Below are 15,208 nucleotides of genomic sequence, written 5' to 3'. Positions count from 1 at the left end.
CAAAGCAAACGTTACAAACGGTGAGAAATGATGACATATGTTCCCGTGCTCCTACAGCAGATAACCCCCTGCTATAAGACACCGAAGCAGGATGTCCTGAGAACATAAAAGATATCATGCCAGCTGGAATCAGGGCCACCACGGTGGTTTACCATTCAGTTTCCAACAAGAGAATCCCTGATTGAGATGCCTGTGTTACAAATGACTCTTGTATAAAATGAGCAGGATGGCAGCCATTTATTACTTGGTGTACTGGCAATTAAGTGTTTATAAAAATTGTGTGCAAGCCAAAAATAACTTAAGAACGGATTCGTATTTCTACCGTGGCTTTTTAGAGTGCAGAGTAAGGCCAATTCTCTACTCTCAGCACAACTGGAAACCCCAATTCCAGAATTGAGTTATAAATCTCTTCTTCCCGTCAGGTAGCTGAATGTCTGGCCAGAAGCCTGTTCTCAGATGCCACAAAAGATTGTGGGAAATAGTCAAAAGTGTAAAAAGTACTGAACAACTCCTTCCAGCAAAAGCTCCCCCCAAGGAAAGGCAGTCCTTCTACAGAGCTGGCGAGGAGTACAGCCTGTTCAGTCCTCTACTTTTCATTCTGGAATTTGCCCAAATAAGAGCAACCCTTAGGTTTACTTGTGCTGTTTTTTTAAGTGTCTAGCTTATAAAAATGTTGCTCAAAGATGACCAGAACCTCATCCTAAGAGCTGAAGACGCTCATCTTGGTCTCTTTCAATTTATGACTTGAAGTGAAACTAGTATATAATCTGCCTACAGTAAAACTTTTTTCTAATGAAGTTTGTTTTGGGCCACACCCGCAGCATGTGGAAGTTCCTGGGCCAGGGATCAAACCCAAGGCACAGCAATGACAAGGCCAAATCCTTAATCACTAGGCCACCAGGGAACTCCTATAGAATTTTTTTTTTTTTTTTTAAGAGCCACAAGTGTGGCATATGGAAGTTTCCAGGCTAGAGGTTGAATTGGAGCTACAGCTGCCAGCCTATACCACACCTACAGTGACTCCAGATTCGAGCCACGTCTGTGACCTACACCACAACTTGCGGCAAGGCCAGATCCTTAACCCACTGAGCAGGACTAGGGATTGATCCCGAGTCCTCATGGATATTAGTCAGGTTCATTTCCGCTGAGCCACAATGGGAACTTCCCCTAATGAAAAAACTTTACAGCCATAAATGCTGACTAGTTTCAGGTGCCGTTCTAGTTAATTTCGTCCTCCCAGCCACTGTGAGCAGAGACTATAATGACCCCATTTTACAGATGAGGAAACAGGCTCAGTGTTGCCTGAGGCTACACAGTTTACAGGTGGCAGACAGGACTGGAATCCAAGAAGTCAGTCCCTCTGAACTTCTGAACCCGGATGCTTCCCACCTGAGATGTATGAACAATAGCTGCAGCAGACACTTTTCAAATGCTTTTTTTTTTTTTGTCTTTTTACTATTTCTTGGGCCGCTCCCACGGCATATGGAGGTTCCCAGGCTAGGGGTCAAATTGGAGCCGTAGCCCCCGGCCTACGCCAGAGCCACAGCAACGTAGGATCCGAGCCGCGTCTGCAACCTACACCACAGCTCACGGCAACGCCGGAAACTTGACCCACTGAGCAAGGGCAGGGACCGAACCCGCAACCTCATGGTTCCTAGTCGGATTCGTTAACCACTGCGCCACGACGGGAACTCCTCAAATGCTTTTTAATAAAAATATATCCAGTTCTGTTCATAACATAGTAGATTTAAGCTCCAGACAAACCATGATTCCAAAAAGGCTTCCTCTCACTGGGGTGTGTTAGGCCCCATTCTCCATCTTCCCACGTGGTATTTCCTGCAGGTGCCTCTGCCTTCCTTCTAGCCTCTACTACATCTTCTCACCTCGTACCTGGAGCAACAGTCTCTGAATGAGTGAGTGAAAGAACCAAGGAATGAACAACGAAAGGGAATCTCCACCAATCTACTCAGTCACCAAGAACATGAATTTCCAAGCGAGGTTCGTGCATCCTGGAGGGGATGCAAAAAACCCCTGCGGGGTGCAGGGAGAAAGCAGAAGCATTTCTCTTCCAATTTATGGGCATTTACCAGAAGGACTGGCACTGGCGTCCTCAGAGTCTGCCCCAGTGTGTGGGGTTGTTTGCATGTGGCCCCGCAGGCACTCAGGCCTCGCATGGGGCTTCCTCAGCTCGGGGAGCTAGCGGTGAGCCCCTGACCTCCTTGCTGTCATCTGTACCGAATCACAGTTCGCATGGGCCCAGTTGAGGAAAAGGCTGCCAGGATTATATTTTCAACTAACCCTCACAAAACAACCGAGGAGCTCTGAACGACACCTGCACAGAACCGCAAAAACAACGCTAACCCACAATACGAGCACAAATAAATGAGAAAATAGTGGAGCGGATGATATCTTTACCATTTCTCATATAATATTTGTCTCAGCCATGTCATAAGGTGTAACGACAACAAACTAATCAGATCAGACATGAAGTTGTCCCCCCAATATACCCTCAAACCCCCCAAACCTGAAAGTCTTGAAATTTAGATTCACAGGGAATTATATCCAATCATTTGTGATCAAACATGACGGAAAATAATATGAGAAAAAGAATGTGTGTATATATACATATGACTGTGTCACCTTGATGGACAGCAGAAATTGATAGAAGCTGTACGGTAAAAAATGGACAGAACACGGTAAACCAGCTATAATGGAAAAAATAAAAGTCATTATCAAAAAAAGAAATGGATAGAACACTGTAAATCTATTATAATAAAATTTTAAAAACAGAAAACATAAAAAAAAAACCCTTAGATTCATGTCCACTATGTTTACCAATGGTCTCTGCCTAAGGGAACATTATTCCTTGGGAAACTAGCTAACAAGATTCTTATGCAATTTATAGATAACTATATTTTTGCTAACGGATCAACAATGTGGAGCTCGCTAATCTAGAATTTTGCTACTCAAAGCGCAATTGGAAAAGCGCCCACATCACCTGGCAGCTTGTTAGAGATGCAGGGTCTCAGGGTCCATCCCAGACCCACCAGCTTAGAATTTGCATTTTAAGAATCCCCTGGGAAATGTATGTGCATATTTCTGTTTGAGAAGCACTGCTTCAGAACACACACCTTAAATAATCCGAATCCTAATATATGGCTCTGATGTATAAGTTTAGAAAGATGTCTCTGTTGAATTTTTGAACTGGTAAATTTATTTTAACATCTGCTATCAAATGTTCTTTAAAGGCTATAAAGAAACTATCCCTATAAGCTGAAAATCCAGTGAGATGATCTATGTATAACTGCAGCATTAGCTCCTTGTTAATTCCAGTATCCTTAAACGCTCTGACCCCATACAACAAAAACCACCCCCACCTCCACTTACTTTTGTTTGATCATCTGCTTTGAACACATAGCAGATACTCTGCTGATTGGCTGCATCGTCTTTAATGAGACAAGCAAAATAACTTGGGTCATGGCTGTTATGAATCAGTTTGTGGACACGCTGAGGCTTACACTCGAAGATGCTGGAACAGATCAGTGGATCCCACTGTTGACTTTTTCCTGGCTCAGGCTCACATCTCAGTCCAGAGGGTGAAACACAAAGGCGGACTTGCTTGGTACCAGGCTCCTTCTTGGAGGACTGCCCGCTGAGCCTTCGCACCTCAGCCACGACCCAAGGCAGCATGGGCATGGTGGTTAGGGAGTGCACGCGCAAGGAGCCCACCAGCTGGAGGCTGAAGCCCACCGAGGCCTCATTAGGAAACGGATGCTTCCTCGCTGTGAATGTTATGGGTTCCATGTTGGGAAAAGTCTGGAAACTCACTGCCACTGGTTGCTATTTTAGACCACGCACTCTATTTCACATGCTTCTGATGCCAAATCCTGCGGGAGAAGAACAGCGGCATTAGAATTGAATGAAATCACAGCACTAGCTACTTGCAGAGAGTTATCATTTCAGATGAAACCTAATAGTCTGAAACCCAAATAGGGGAAGAAATGGATATTAGTTCAAATTAGCTGCTCTGACTAGAAAGAGCTTTCTTAAAATCGTATTACATACAAAACCTGAAAATGCTGCAACCATCACACTCGCTTCGGGTTACAAAGATCCCACTGGGAGACTCCTGTTAAACACAAACCTCACAGAGCCAACAAAGGCAAGCACCACATAAACAACATAGCGCTGCTTGGCCAGCTTTGAACCCTGATGTATTATTTAAGATACATTTCAAGAATTTTTTTTTTTTTTTTGGTCTTTTTAGGACTGAACCTGCAGTATATAGTTCCTGGGCTAGGGGTAGAATTGGAGCTGCAGCTTCCAGCCTACACCACAGCAACACCAAATACAAGCCACATAGTTGATCTATGCCACAGCTTGAGAGTGAGGCCAGGGATCGAACCCACATCCTCACGGATACTAGTCTGGTCCTTAACTTGCTGAGCCACAACAAGAACTCCTCAAGGAATGTTTTTAGGATGGTCAAATTCAGTACTGGTGGCTCCCCCAAACAAGTAATCTTTTAGGCTGCTTCCATGTCTTTCAATAGATATTTTAAAAGAGTGAATGAAATCTCTCCCATCAAAAAAAAAAATATATATATATATATATACACACTTTCCCTTGACCTCAGGCATCCCCAGCCCCAATTCTTCCTTGCCTACACACCTTTCAAGGTAAAGTCTACACTTGCTGTCTCCACTTCCTCCTGCCCACCTACAATCTGGATTGTGACTAGAAGCAGAGAGGAACCACCACAACGGCTCCTATTAGGGTCATCCACACCCTCTGGTTGTGAAATCCAAGAGGACTTTTTAGTCCTTAGCTCCCTGTTCCCTCTGATGAATTCCTTGATGTTGACCACTTCACCCTGCTTGCAACTCTCCTGGCTCTCGTTGTATCTTGTTTCCTCTTCTTCACCTCTCACCTTGGTCTCAGTGAGACTACTAGTATTGCGGTTTTGACAACTTAGGAAACGGAGTCCCAGAGAGAGTGTGAGTTGCTTGCTACAGGCGATTTGCGTTTTCTCCATCTGTCCCCTTGAATGCTGCACGAGAATGCACCTTCCACATTGACCCCAATGACTCCCATGTGTGTCTCCTTCCTGAGTTCCGGATCGGGACAGGCCATTCAATATTTCAATCTGGAAACTCGATCCAGACAGCACCTCAGCCTCAATTTAGTTGTTTTAAAACTGACTCCATTTCACCTCCCTACTTTCCAGAATTTCTCCTCCTTCCCATCAGCTACATCTAGCTGAAGAGCATCCCTGTTTATTTCAGTGGCCAAGTCAAAAGCCAAGGAGTCCTTGCTGTAGACTAAATATGTCCATCCCCCACCCCATTCACATGCTGAAACCCTAATCCTCAAAGTGATAGTATTTGGAGGGGGAGCCTTTGGGAAGGGATCAGGTCAAGAGAGTAGAAGCCATCTGAATAGGCGTAGTGCCCTTTTAAAAGACCCAGAGAGCTCTGTTCCCCTTCCACCGTGTGAGGACAATGGGAAAGGATAAAGTCTATGAACCAGGAAGCAGGCATCACAAGACACTGAATCTGCCAGCACCTTGATGCTGGACTTCCCATGCAGCCTGAAGGCACTGAGACAGTCATTCAGATGCTTCCTTCATCCTATCCTTAATTTTTTTTTTGGGGGGGGGGGCCACACTTGCAGCATATGGAGGTTCCCAGGCTAGGGGTTGAATTGGAGCTGTAGCTGCTGGCCCATGCCAGAGCCACAGCAACACAGGATCTGAGCTGCATCTACAACCTACACCACAGCTCACGGCAACCCCGGATCCTCAACCCACTGAGAGAGGCCAGAGATGGAACTCACAACCTCATGGTTCCTAGTCGGATTCGTTAACCACTGAGCCACAGCAGGAACTCCCTTATCCCTACTTCTAAACTGACTTTACATCTAAATATATCTTATCAGGAGTTCCCATTGTGGCTCAGTGGGTTAAGAACCCAACCAGTATCCATGAGGATTCGGGTCCAATCCCTGACCTCACTCAGTGGGTTAAGGATCAAGCATTGCTACAAGCTGCATCATAGGCTGCTGTTGTAGCTCAGATCCCATGTGGCTGTGGCTGTGGCATAGGCCAGCAGCTGCAGCTCTAATTCAGCTACTAGCCTGGGAACGTCCATATGCCACAGGTGCAGTCCTAAAAAGAAAAAATAAATACATCTTATCCTCCCTCAACCGGAGAAATGGTGCCCCCAACCTCATTCCAGCCTTCACATATTTCCTGGAGTAATTCAACCAAAACACCAAATTGATCACGTCACTCCTCTGCTAAGATTCCTTAATAACAACCCCCATAAAATCTAAACTCTTTTACATGGCATATAGGATCGCTTCAGATTCTGGTCCTGTCTATGTCTCCAACTTCATATTCTCCCCTAAAATGCCCTACTTCGTGCACCACCTGGCTCTGAAGATAGGTAACTAGGTACGGTTCTCCACATGAGACATCATTTCTCATGCCTCTGGGTCACAGCACATGCTGTTCCTGTCTTTCAAGAACATAATGCCTGTAGCGAACTGTAAAGAGCTGAGAGTTTACCCTACTTGCAAGCTAAAAGTCAGCCTGCCACAAGTTAGCCTCCTGGGAGAAGACATGAGACTCCCAGGTCAGAGACAAAGGACAATTTAATACTCAGAGCAATGGCCACAGAGCCAGCATTTGCGCTGGTTCCTTAACCCCAAATTCCCACAGGCCAGGTGACACCTGTATCCACAGTGGGTTACAGGAGAGACACTTGAGTTTGGGGAGCCTGAATAGTTCATATTGGGGTTTGAGTATGTCTGCCCTTCACAGGGAGAGACACTATTTCTCTCTTCTGTGGGTGTTTGCTACTTAACAACAGCGACAAAAAAAAAAATGAAGAGTTAGTCCAGAACAAAGGGAATCAAATATCTCTGCTCATAAAATATGTAGAATCATGAAAGACCTAAGGAGAAACTCCCAGTGATGCCACCCTTGTCCTTGAACCTAATTCCAACTCATCTGCAAGTCCTTGTTCAAGCAACTATCACTTCTTTCCTCCAAGGTGGTTTAGGGCATCCATCACCATGTCTGCTGCGCTTGGTACCAAATCATCATGTTTATTTTAAGAATTTGAATAGGTGCCCCTCCACAAGTCTGTAAGCTTCTGAAACTTAAACAAGGTTTAGGGTTTCTAAAACCAATATTCAAATTCCAAAACTTTTTGCACTAGAACTTTTTTTTTTTTCCTTTTTAAGGCCACACCCATGGCATATGGAGGTTCCCAGGCTAGGGGTCAAATCGGAGCTGTAGCCACCAGCCTACACCACAGCCACAGCAACGCGGGATCCGAGCCGCATCTGTGACCTACACCATGGCTCATAGAAATGCCAGATCCTTAACCCCCCAAGCAAGGCCAGGGATTGAACCTGCATCCGCATGGATACTAGTCAAATTCGTTTCCACTGAGCTACGATGGTAACTCCCTAGAACTACTTTTTTATTCTGTTTTTCTAGATGATAAATAAACATGTGCTAAGAGTGAATTTTTATAATATAATTTGAACACAGTTAAGAGCTAATTTTTTATTTAAAATGTTCAGAAGTTCATAAATAAACCCATACTTTGAGTGCTCATGAAAGTATATTCCCTCTTTTCCTTTAAAGTACAGCTTCTGATGATGAAAACAGACCTGAAGGTCGTATAATCCCATAAATAATGGCTCTCTCTCTCTCCTTTTTTTCTTTCTCTCACCTACAGGTGAAAGTGGCATTAAATGTCTAGCTCGACTTCCACTCCTGTAACTGAATCTATTTCAAGTTCTAACTGTTGACAGCTGCTAATCCCAAGACATGTCTAAAGAAGTACTAGAATTATTACAAAGAACAGACTCAAGATCTACCAATTAGTGTAGACGAGGCAGTTACTAATATAGTGGCAACAAGTGCAGCAGAATTACTTTCAATTGTCTTGTAAGGAAATATATATGCAGTACAAAAAAAACTATAAAATTTAGTCATTTCAACTATTTGGTAAATAATTAGTCATCAAATTCATTCTCCATTTCCCTGACAAACTACTTGAATGCCTCAAGTTTTCACTTTTCAACCAGCTAGGACACATCTTGGTTTCTCTGTAAAAAGGATTCTGGACTTGAACCCTCTTAATAAACTATCAAATCATAAGTTCTACTTCAGACGGAGTCATAATTATTCGTAAGCAATTCAGAGTCATGGTACCTTAGACTAGGCGAGTAACTATTTCCATTACTGTTCAATAAAAAGTTCCGTGGGGCAGAAGACCCAGTCACATAATACTAACAAACCCTAGATTATTTTTTAAGCCATCTCAGTCCACGTCATTTGCCTGCAATCTGTCACCATCCTTTAAGCCCAGGTAGAACCACCTATTCCAGGATACCTCTTGTGCCTCAGACTGCAGTAAGCTATACCCTGATCCGACCGGTGTGCATCTAGTCCTATTCTCAATAGCAGAGCCATCTGTGGCCCAGCCCCATCCCTCACAGAGACCGTCTGTATTCCGCACAGCTCCTACCTTCCACAGCCCGTAAACACGGTAGGACCCCAAACACAAAGATATTCTTTTATTAAAACAGTTCCAATAACTTTGTGAGGGAGTCCGGCTATGCTAGCTATCTCTGGAAGCATGCACTTTGCATCACAAAATATGAAAGCTAGAAAGGGCCTTTCAAGCCACTCAGCAATCTCCCTCATATATGAAATGAGGCAAGCAGAGAAGCAAAACGGTTTGTCCAAGTTTGGTGACAGAATTAGGACAATCCAAGCCCCTGACTCCCATCCAAGTGTCGTGAGGAACCTCAGCTTTCTCACCAAAACACTTTCCAGTGTGGTGCTGAGAAAACAAGTTACTTCTCCAAATCTCCAGTTTATTATTATAAAAAAAATGAAACAAGATCATCCCCAAGTTTTCTTCTGTCTCTAAAATCTGGTGAATCTCATTTTCATAATGTATAATACCAAATGTCCCCGACCGCGGGTGGGGACAGAAAGCTGCTCTCATTTTCCCTTCAAGAATATACATGTGGGAGAGACACATGAAGAAAGGATGGGGTTTATGGATCAGGAAGTGAGAGAGGCGATGGTGGGAGTTAGCTGGCTGCCACTGGGAAGCCCCTCTCATCCCAGGCCCCCTCCACTGCCTCCCGGCAAACCACAGGGAGCAGGATGGGGACTTTGCAGTAGCTACTCATGCCCGGCTCCTGTACACTCCTGCAGGTTCAGCTGGCACCTCCTCAGAATACTGGCGGGAGGGGGGGAGGGATGAAGGATAAAGGGAGGGTTGTTGGAAGCTTCTAGCTCCAGGCCAGGTGAGGAACTAGTTAATACTGATTAGCAGTCAGGGACCTGCAAGATAGGCAGAGAACACCCCCCCCCCCCCCGCCCGGGGTGGCCACTCGTTTCCCCTTGAGAATCAATGGCTTAATTTTTCTACTCTTTACCCCAGATAGAGCAGGCATGTGGCTGAGCAGGATTGTCCTGCCACCTGAAACTCTAATCTCCTATAGTGAGATTGCTGGCTTGGCCCCACTGTCTGTCCACTTCCTGCAGAGAATCGCAGCCAATCAGAGAAGTGTGCGCTCTCCCAGCATCGTCCACAGGTCCCAAAGATCTTTGGAGCAGTCGGCTAGTTCACCATCACGTGGAGCTCCTGGAGTCAGCAGTTCCAGCCTTTTCATCATCAAGGATGCTCCAGGACCCAGTGTGCCTCTCTAATTTGATACACAGAGAATGATTTCCTTCTTACATACATCAGGGCTAATTCAAGGCTAATCCTTTAGAATGCCACTGTCACTTCTGCTTGTCTGTTTGTTTTTGTTTGTCTTTTTAGGGCCACACCTGTGGCATATGGAGGTTTCCAGGCTAGGGGTTGAATCTGAGCTACAGCTGCTGGCCTACACCACAGCCACAACAATGCCAGATCCGAGCTGTGTCTGCAACCTATACCACGGCTCACAGCAACGCCAGATCCTTATCCCACTGAGCAAGGCCAGAGGTTGAACCTGTGTCCTCATGGATACTAGTCAGATTCGTTTCCGCTGAGACACAACGGGAACTCCCCACTGTCCCTTCTGGATTGGATTGGATTTTCTTCCACCATCCTGCACAGGATAGCAGGGTGGGGGTCTTAGTTGGCCTCCAGGGGATTATGTACAACCCTCCCTCCCCCATAGCTGCTTTAAGTTATTCTCTTAAAAGTAGTGTTTTTTTTTTTTTTTGGTTTTTTGGGGTTTTTTTTGTTTTGCTTTTTAGAGCCACACTTATAGCATACGGAAGTTCCCAGGCTAGGAGTCGAACTGGAGCTGTAGTTACTGGCCTACACCAAAGCTACAGCAATGCCAGATCTGAGCCGTGTCTGCGACCTACACCACAGCTCATGGCAGCACCGCTTCCTTAACCCACTGAGCGAGGCCAGGGATCGAACCTGCATCCTCATGGATACTGGTCAGGTTTGTTACTGCTGAACCACAGTGGGAACTCCTAAAAGTAGTGATATTAACTGTTAACACAGAATAATACTTACTGTGTGTCTGTTAACAGGTGCAGCTCTCACAACAAGCCTTGCCAGTAAGGACCGTTATTATCATATCCAAATAAAGACTATTATAGACTATAATTATCATTATCAACTCTAATTTAAAGATGAGAGATCTGGAGTTCCCTGGTGGCCAATGGGTTAAGGATCCAACATTTTCATTGCTGTGGCTTGGATCACTGCTGTGGAGCAGGTTCGATCCCTAGCCCAGAAACTTTCCCATGCCATAGGCATGGCCAAAAAAAAAAGTCAGCAAAGAGGACAGTCAGAAATAAAAATGCACATTAAAAATAATAATAAAGATGAGAGACTGGAAGGAAGTTGGTGACACAGGTGAGATCATCTGCCCAAGGTCATACCAGCAGCAAGTGGCAGAAGCTGGATTTGAACCCATGTCCTATCACTCCAGCGTGTGTTTGCTCTTAATCACTTTGTTAGAGGGAAATCTACTGACTGGCTACTTCTTGCTCATTACACACATGACCTTCAGTGTTCTCACAATTCTGGCAAGAGTGTTTCTTAACCACCCCCATTTTACTTAAGGGTCCTCTAATGAGTAAATGGTGAAGGTAGAATCTGAATCCAGACCTGTCTGGTGCCCAAATTTCTGTTACTTGCAATAGGACAATATCTGCAAATGGCAATTAACACTAAAATATCATTCTAATGGATGAGGTGGGTTGTTTTTCTACCTTTTTTTTTCTTTTTTTCTTTTTAGGGCTGCACCCACGGCATATGGAAGTTCCCAGACTAGGGATCCAATTGGAGCTGCAGCTGCCGGCCTACACCACAGTCACTGCAACCTGGAATCCAAGCCACATCTGAGACCTACAACGCGGCTTGTAGGAACAATGGATTCTTAACTCACTGAATGAGGCCAGGGATCAAACCCCCATCCTAATGGAGTCGGGTTTTTAACTCACTGCGCCACAGTGAGACTCCTCTACCTAAATTTTGCATCAGTAATTCAAATCTAATGTCAAAGTTATATGCTAAAAATATAAAAGAAATACATATAATAATAGCAATAAGTAATATGTATCTAGTGCTCACTACATCTCACACTCTATTCTAAGGACTTTACATGTATAAACTCATTAAGTCTGACAACAAAGCATAAGTGCTTATCCTCTGTGGAAGTTTAGATTCACTAATAATATACAATGTGTTGTTAAATGGGTACATTGTCTTTCAAGAGAAAACATAGCTGCTGCTTACCTCAAAGGGACCAGGCACACTTAAAATGAACTGCATCTTTGCTGGTGCTAAAACGTATCTCCTGTGCATTCTGCACAGCTTCCCTGAAACCCAAGTGGCAAGAATATTTCATGTGGCCCAAATACGACAAATCTTTGTCCAAACATCAGAAACCTGAAAAGGGACACTGCCCTTAAATCTAAGAACCCATCAGATGGAAGGAAATCTTGGCATGAAAAATGTCAGAAACCTTGGAAATGGAGGACGTTGTGTTTATTGTGAAGAATCTGATTTAAAAATATTTTTCTTGGAAGGTGGGGTTGGAAAGAAAGAAATGAAGATAAAAGTCAGCAAAGGCATTTGTCATCTGCGACATCCTAGAAGCTGCTAGAAGAGCTAGGCTGGAAAGGGGCTGCCCACCCACACCTGGCCATGCACAGGGGCACATCTGATTGCTGCTGAAGCCCTTCTGGTACAGGCTGCCTCTGAGGAAAGTGGGCCACAGAGATTGTCAACAGCTGGCTAATTCCGGAGGCGGTGCGCACTGAATCATTTCTTCAGAGTTGCCCTTTTCTTCCTCAAACCGTCTGGTACCATGACAAACCCTGTCATATGAGATAAAAGGTCACCACTGACATGGCTGCATCCAACCAGAAATGTTACTAGAGAGAAAGGAGAAATCTCCAGAGCTCTCGGCAGAAAGATAATGGCAGACGGAGCAGAAGGTTCCTTCTGCAAAATTTTACTTTGATGCTAATGATTTATAACTACGCCGATGAATTTCTCCTCTATTTTACTGGTTTGCAAGTAGATGGACAAATCCACATAAAGGCATTTATTTTAACTATCGCCTAATGATTTCATTTACTGCGCTGAGCCACATTCAGTCCCTTTTATATCTCCTTGCACTCAGTTGATAGTCTCAGGATACGCCACTGTGTGCACTTCAGAAAATGTCCCTTAAACATTTCACGTGGTGCCTTTTAATCCACAGCTGTGCCCACTATCCAGGAGCTCATGTTTTGTCAATAGGTATTTAACAGAGAAATCTGGAGAGCAAGCACTTTTTATGGTCTTATTTCCTTGTAATTTGGTGGGGGGGGGGGAAGAAAGACGCAGATTCAAGACTATGATAGCTTTCCACTTCAAACAGCTGTAAAACACCTGTCTACAAAAGCAGTCAATCCTGTTTTGTGCAGACTTTTTCATGCCACGTCCTTATTCCTTAAGACAATCTTCAAGGTTCCCAGGAAGGCGCTGAGCAGAAGGCAAACCTCATCCCCAAGAAAGGTCATCTCAACTCTCGGAAAAGGCGCAGAACTCACCTGCCTCGGGCATCCCTAACCAAGATGGTGATGGAACAAGTGTTCAGAAATATGAATGCTATCACTTACATGTGGAATCTTAAAAAAGGACACAATGAACTTCTTTGTGGAGCAGATACTGACTCACAGACTTTGAAAAACTTATGGTTTCCAAATGAGACAGGCTGGGAGGTGGGGGGGATGCACTGAGGGTTTGGGATGGAAATACTATAAAATTTGGTTGTGATGATTGCGGTATACCCATAAATGTAATAAAATTCATTGAGTAATTAAAAAAAAAGAAACATGGAGAATTGTTCTTCCAGGTGGCTTCCCAGCGTCTTAGAACAGCTCTCAGTTCCTTCTTCATCCCAGCCTCCCCCCTCCCCCCCAGCAGCTCCCGAAACACAACAAAACCCAGAGGTGGCCATCCTTCAACTCCCTTCCATCCAGCTCAAATCCGAGGAAGAGGATGAATTTCTGCTTTCCCAGAGAAGAGGTTTTTAAATCAGGGCCTCTGCAGTTCAGCTCATGTTCAGATAAAAAAAGTTTAGAAGTCTGGTCTTGGAGAGAGAGCTGAGTTTCCTGGGTGTGACTCATTTAAACCAGGTCCTAGTAAAATGCTCTTTCAAAGTCTGATAACATCGATAAATGAAATAATCCAATGCTCTAAGAGGAAGAATGAGAGATCTGCGAAGTGAATACCCATTCATTAAAGTAGGGCACTCTGAAAATTAAACTGTTTGGTGGGAGGAATGATCATCACTTTCAATTTCCTTTTTAAGTAACTTCCACAGAATAATCTATCGTAAATGAAATCACCTCACGTAAAGCCGCCTCTAGGTGGATTTCAAAGAAAATGACATCTCTTTTAAAAACACCCCCCCCCATACCTAACAACAACGACGAGCGGCGAAGTTTGAGGGGGTCTCATAATCACAGGCTGATCAGGAAGCTGCTAGGAACAATTAAGCAGGGTTTCAAAATGACTGGTACAGGATGTGCCCATAGAAAGAAATGTGCGCACGGGTGGAGCTGCCAAAGTTGCTACTGCAAAGTACCCTGAACTTTCAAAGGGCGGCCTGGGGTCACTCTGACAGCCCTCCCCTTCGTCTGGTGGCCTTACAAACACTCTAGCCCTACGGATATTTGACGCAGGGGGATGGGGGAGATGCGAGGACAGCGAGCAGGAGTGGAGGGCGGGGCAGGAGGAGGGTGCAGCTCGGAGCCCCTAGGTCCTTCGGAACTTGTAGGTTTCGCTTTCGTCCAAGTAGGGGACAACGAGGTGGTAATGAACTTCCTTCCCCGAGAGCCCCCCGCGCGGCAACGACAGCAGAAACGCCCCCGGTCTGTCGGCTCCCCGCTTTCCCGCGGGCCCCAGAGCGCAGGGGCCTGCTGGGGGTGAGGGGTGGCGGGGATGCCCGGGGAAGAGGCGACGGGGTGGCGTGGGCGAGGCTCCAGAAAACGCTTACCTGGGAGGTGGCGCGCTTAGAGCCCGGGGCTGGGCCGGGGCGCGCAGGTGCTCGGGGTCCGCCCGGGGACGGCCTGAGCGGGCGGGGCGCGCATCTTGCTCGGCGGGCGGCGCTCTTCCCGCCGCGGGGGGCAGGGAGGGCTCCCGCTTCTTTTCCTGTCCTCTGAGGACACTGCTGGTCCCGCGGCGGCTGCAGCAACAGGCACAGAGGCGCGGGGACGCCGGCGGCAGCGGCGGCGGCGGCGGAGGAGGAGGTGTCTGCGCGCGGCTCGCGTTTCCTCCTCCCGGCTGGGCGAGCGCGGGGAGGGGGGGGAGGCGAGGGGAGGGCAGAGCCCGGGATCTCCCAACTCGGTCCCCAGGGACCTAAGAAGGGGACGCGATGCCCCCTCCCTCCCCACTGCGCCGTGTGACTCTGCCTGAGCAGCATGGCTGGGACAGGCGAGTCTCACGCGGGCAACAGCTGCTGCAGTGCGGGTCCTCCGCGGCCTCCCTCCCCTCCCCGTCTCTCCGCTCCCCAGCCGTCCATCCTCGACCTGCCCCGACCCCAGGCGTCCAGCCCTGGCCGAGGAGAGGGTATCCGGGGTACCGCCTTACCCAGCCCCAGTGCAGGGCCTTGGCCTGCCCAACGCCTGGGTCTCCAAGGACGCGGGGCCCCGCGCGTGATTAAGGCC

At 46.3% G+C, this 15,208-nt stretch overlaps 1 protein-coding gene across 3 annotated transcripts in view; it reads right to left on the bottom strand.

The window, feature by feature from the left end:
- The window catches only part of TBC1D1 (TBC1 domain family member 1), a 220,152-nt gene extending 205,463 nt beyond the window's left edge, over positions 1–14,689 (bottom strand). For 2 of the 3 annotated variants that reach the window (XM_047798075.1, XM_047798076.1), the window contains exons 1-2: positions 14,539–14,689; positions 3,388–3,887 (exon numbers count right to left, since the gene is read on the bottom strand). In XM_047798075.1, the coding sequence (XP_047654031.1) occupies positions 3,388–3,804 (417 nt within the window). In that variant the 5' untranslated portion in view covers positions 3,805–3,887; positions 14,539–14,689. The remainder of the gene's footprint in view (positions 1–3,387; positions 3,888–14,538) is intronic. The other variant, XM_047798077.1, reaches the window with a different exon arrangement.
- Positions 14,690–15,208: the final 519 nt, after the last annotated feature.

This window comes from Phacochoerus africanus, chromosome 10 (assembly GCF_016906955.1).
Source record: "Phacochoerus africanus isolate WHEZ1 chromosome 10, ROS_Pafr_v1, whole genome shotgun sequence".
Lineage (NCBI taxonomy): Eukaryota > Metazoa > Chordata > Mammalia > Artiodactyla > Suidae > Phacochoerus > Phacochoerus africanus.
This window is presented reverse-complemented; position numbering and strand designations above follow the sequence as displayed.